At 62.9% G+C, this 2,197-nt stretch overlaps 1 protein-coding gene across 1 annotated transcript in view; it reads right to left on the bottom strand.

Annotated features, from left to right (window-relative positions):
* Positions 1 to 477: 477 nt before the first annotated feature.
* Positions 478 to 2,197, bottom strand: part of MDFI (MyoD family inhibitor) — a gene marked incomplete at its 5' end in the record, with an annotated part of 4,000 nt that continues 2,280 nt past the window's right edge. Inside the window, 3 exon segments of the mRNA XM_010178652.1 lie at positions 478 to 734; positions 1,081 to 1,170; positions 1,173 to 1,328. Coding sequence (XP_010176954.1) covers positions 478 to 734; positions 1,081 to 1,170; positions 1,173 to 1,328 — 503 coding nt within the window.

Below are 2,197 nucleotides of genomic sequence, written 5' to 3'. Positions count from 1 at the left end.
CAGAGCCATGCAGCGTCCTGGGGCGGTGCTGGGGGTGGCAGAGGCTGCCCCAAACACTGAGATCCTGGGGTGGCAGAGGCTGTTCCCAATCCCAGAACCTTGGGGGATGGCAGAGGCTGTCCCCAGCACCAGGACCCTGGGGGGTGGCAGAGGCTGTCCCCAACACCAGGACCCTGGGGTGGCACCTGTGGGTGGATGCTCCTGCTCTCGGCTCAGGTGGCAGGAGGCTCCCGCGATCCCGGTGCGGGGAAGAGGTAGAGCGTGCCGGGATGCCGGGATCCCCTGCAGCCCTACGGACTCACCCTTCCCCAGGCAGGATCTGAGCACGGCTCCGAGGATGAGATTTGCAACGGGGGGATATCGCTCTCCTCCTCCTCCTCCTCAGTCTTTTGGTGTTTCACACCTGGGTGTCCCCACCACCGGGCTTGGGGACATGAGGACACCCTCCTGGTCCCTCCCCTCACCGAGTGCAGCTCCTCAGGAGGAGAAGCAGAGCCCGCAGCACTCCATGCAGATCTCCAGGCAGTCGGCGGACTCGCAGCAGGCGTCGATGATGCCGCAGTCCATGTCGCAGGGCAGGTCGCAGTCCGCACACTCCCCCGAGTTGCAGCAGCAGCAGCAGATGCAGGAGTCCTCAGAGGTGCAGGAGCCGCAGGTGGCGCAGTCCAGCACGATGTTGCAGAGGGTCAGGAACTCGCAGAAGAGGCAGGAGAGGATGCAGTGGACGCAGCAATCTGCGGAGGAACCAGAGAAATGGGCAGGGGGGACAGGAGTGGCTGCGGGAGACAGCACCCGGCGCAGGGATGCTCAGCCCCGGAGGGGTGGAAATCCTCCCTTGGGAATTAATGGAAGGGATGGGAAGAGGGGCTGGGAGCCAGGCACTGCTCCCTCAATGCCCAGGGACATGCCCAGTCCCCAAGAGAGACCAATTTTGGGGGACAGGAGATGACCTAGCTCAGCACTCACCCTACAGGAGGGGAGCACCCAGATCTGGGCATCCCAGGCTGGAAGGATGCTACATGAGAGACCCCAAGGGATGCGGGGTTGGCTGGAAAGGGACCCCCCCTGGGAGAGCCATACCTTCTTGTGCCTCAATGGGTATGTGGGAAGAGGCCGACTTGGAGCTGCCCTTGCTCTTCTTGCTGCTCTGGCTGTTGATGGAGTGATGCGCTTTCGGTGGGGCTTCTGAGTGCGGGGGAGGGGGCGGAAGACCCCATTCCCCGCCTCCCCATTGGCACCGCCTGGGTCTGGCCCCCGCCCGGCGCCGTTCTGCAGCAGATGGGTGCAGGGGCTGGGGGGCTGCGGGGCTCCTCGCACCTGGGGCTGGCCTGGGGAGGGGAGGAGAGCAGCGCGTTACCCCCCTGAGCCCCCCTGCAGTGGGGGAGAAACCCCTGCTCCATCCCCTGCCACTGCACGGGACCCTGGTCCTCAGCTGGACACGGGGTGGCCTCATGGGGTGATGCTGAGAGACGCATGGTCCAAGAGGATGGAGATGGAGATGGAAAAGGAGATGCAGAAGAGATGGTTGGAAGGAAGGAGACAGGCTCCCGAGAGAGGAAGGGATGAAAAAAGAGCAAGAAATAAAGATTTGTCACAAAGGACGTGCTGCAACTGCCAAAACTCAGCAGAGGACCTGGAGGAGGAGGTTCCCTGGGGTCCCAGCACTGCTGGCATGGGCAGAAGGGACAAAACCACTGGGGACAACCAGAATGGGTGCAGTCACACAGCGAGGCACCAAGCTGGGGAGAGAAGAGCCTGTGGCTGCTTCCAGCCCAGAGCCACCATCCTCATCATGCAGCAGAGCTCCAGGCCATCCCCAACACCTCCATAAACCCAGAGCTGGGCTGCCCATCTCCCCAGGACGGCGCAAATCGGCCGCTCAATTAAAAGGCTCCCCAGCCTCTGGCTGAACTCTCCTGCAGGAGGAGGAAAATAAAGATCAGCTCTGTCTGCGCCTCCCTCCAGCCCTCGCACACTGCAGCCGTGAGATGAGCCCTGCTGAGATGCTGCTGGAGCCAGGTCCTGCCCACACCGCGTCCCCACGTCCCCAATGCCTCCTGTGGTGGGGGTAGGACCGGGAACCGAGCATCCATCCGCCCCCTGCAGCAATGCCAAGCGAAGCCACAAGTAAAAATCCCTCCCGACGGTGCTTTTTGGCCAAACTTTGATTTTCCTCGCCCGCGCCAGTAAACAAGGC

Source organism: Mesitornis unicolor, unplaced genomic scaffold (genome assembly GCF_000695765.1).
Source record: "Mesitornis unicolor isolate BGI_N332 unplaced genomic scaffold, ASM69576v1 scaffold17052, whole genome shotgun sequence".
NCBI lineage: Eukaryota > Metazoa > Chordata > Aves > Mesitornithiformes > Mesitornithidae > Mesitornis > Mesitornis unicolor.
Note: the sequence above shows the minus strand (reverse complement) of the source record. Positions and strands in the feature narration are given on the sequence as shown.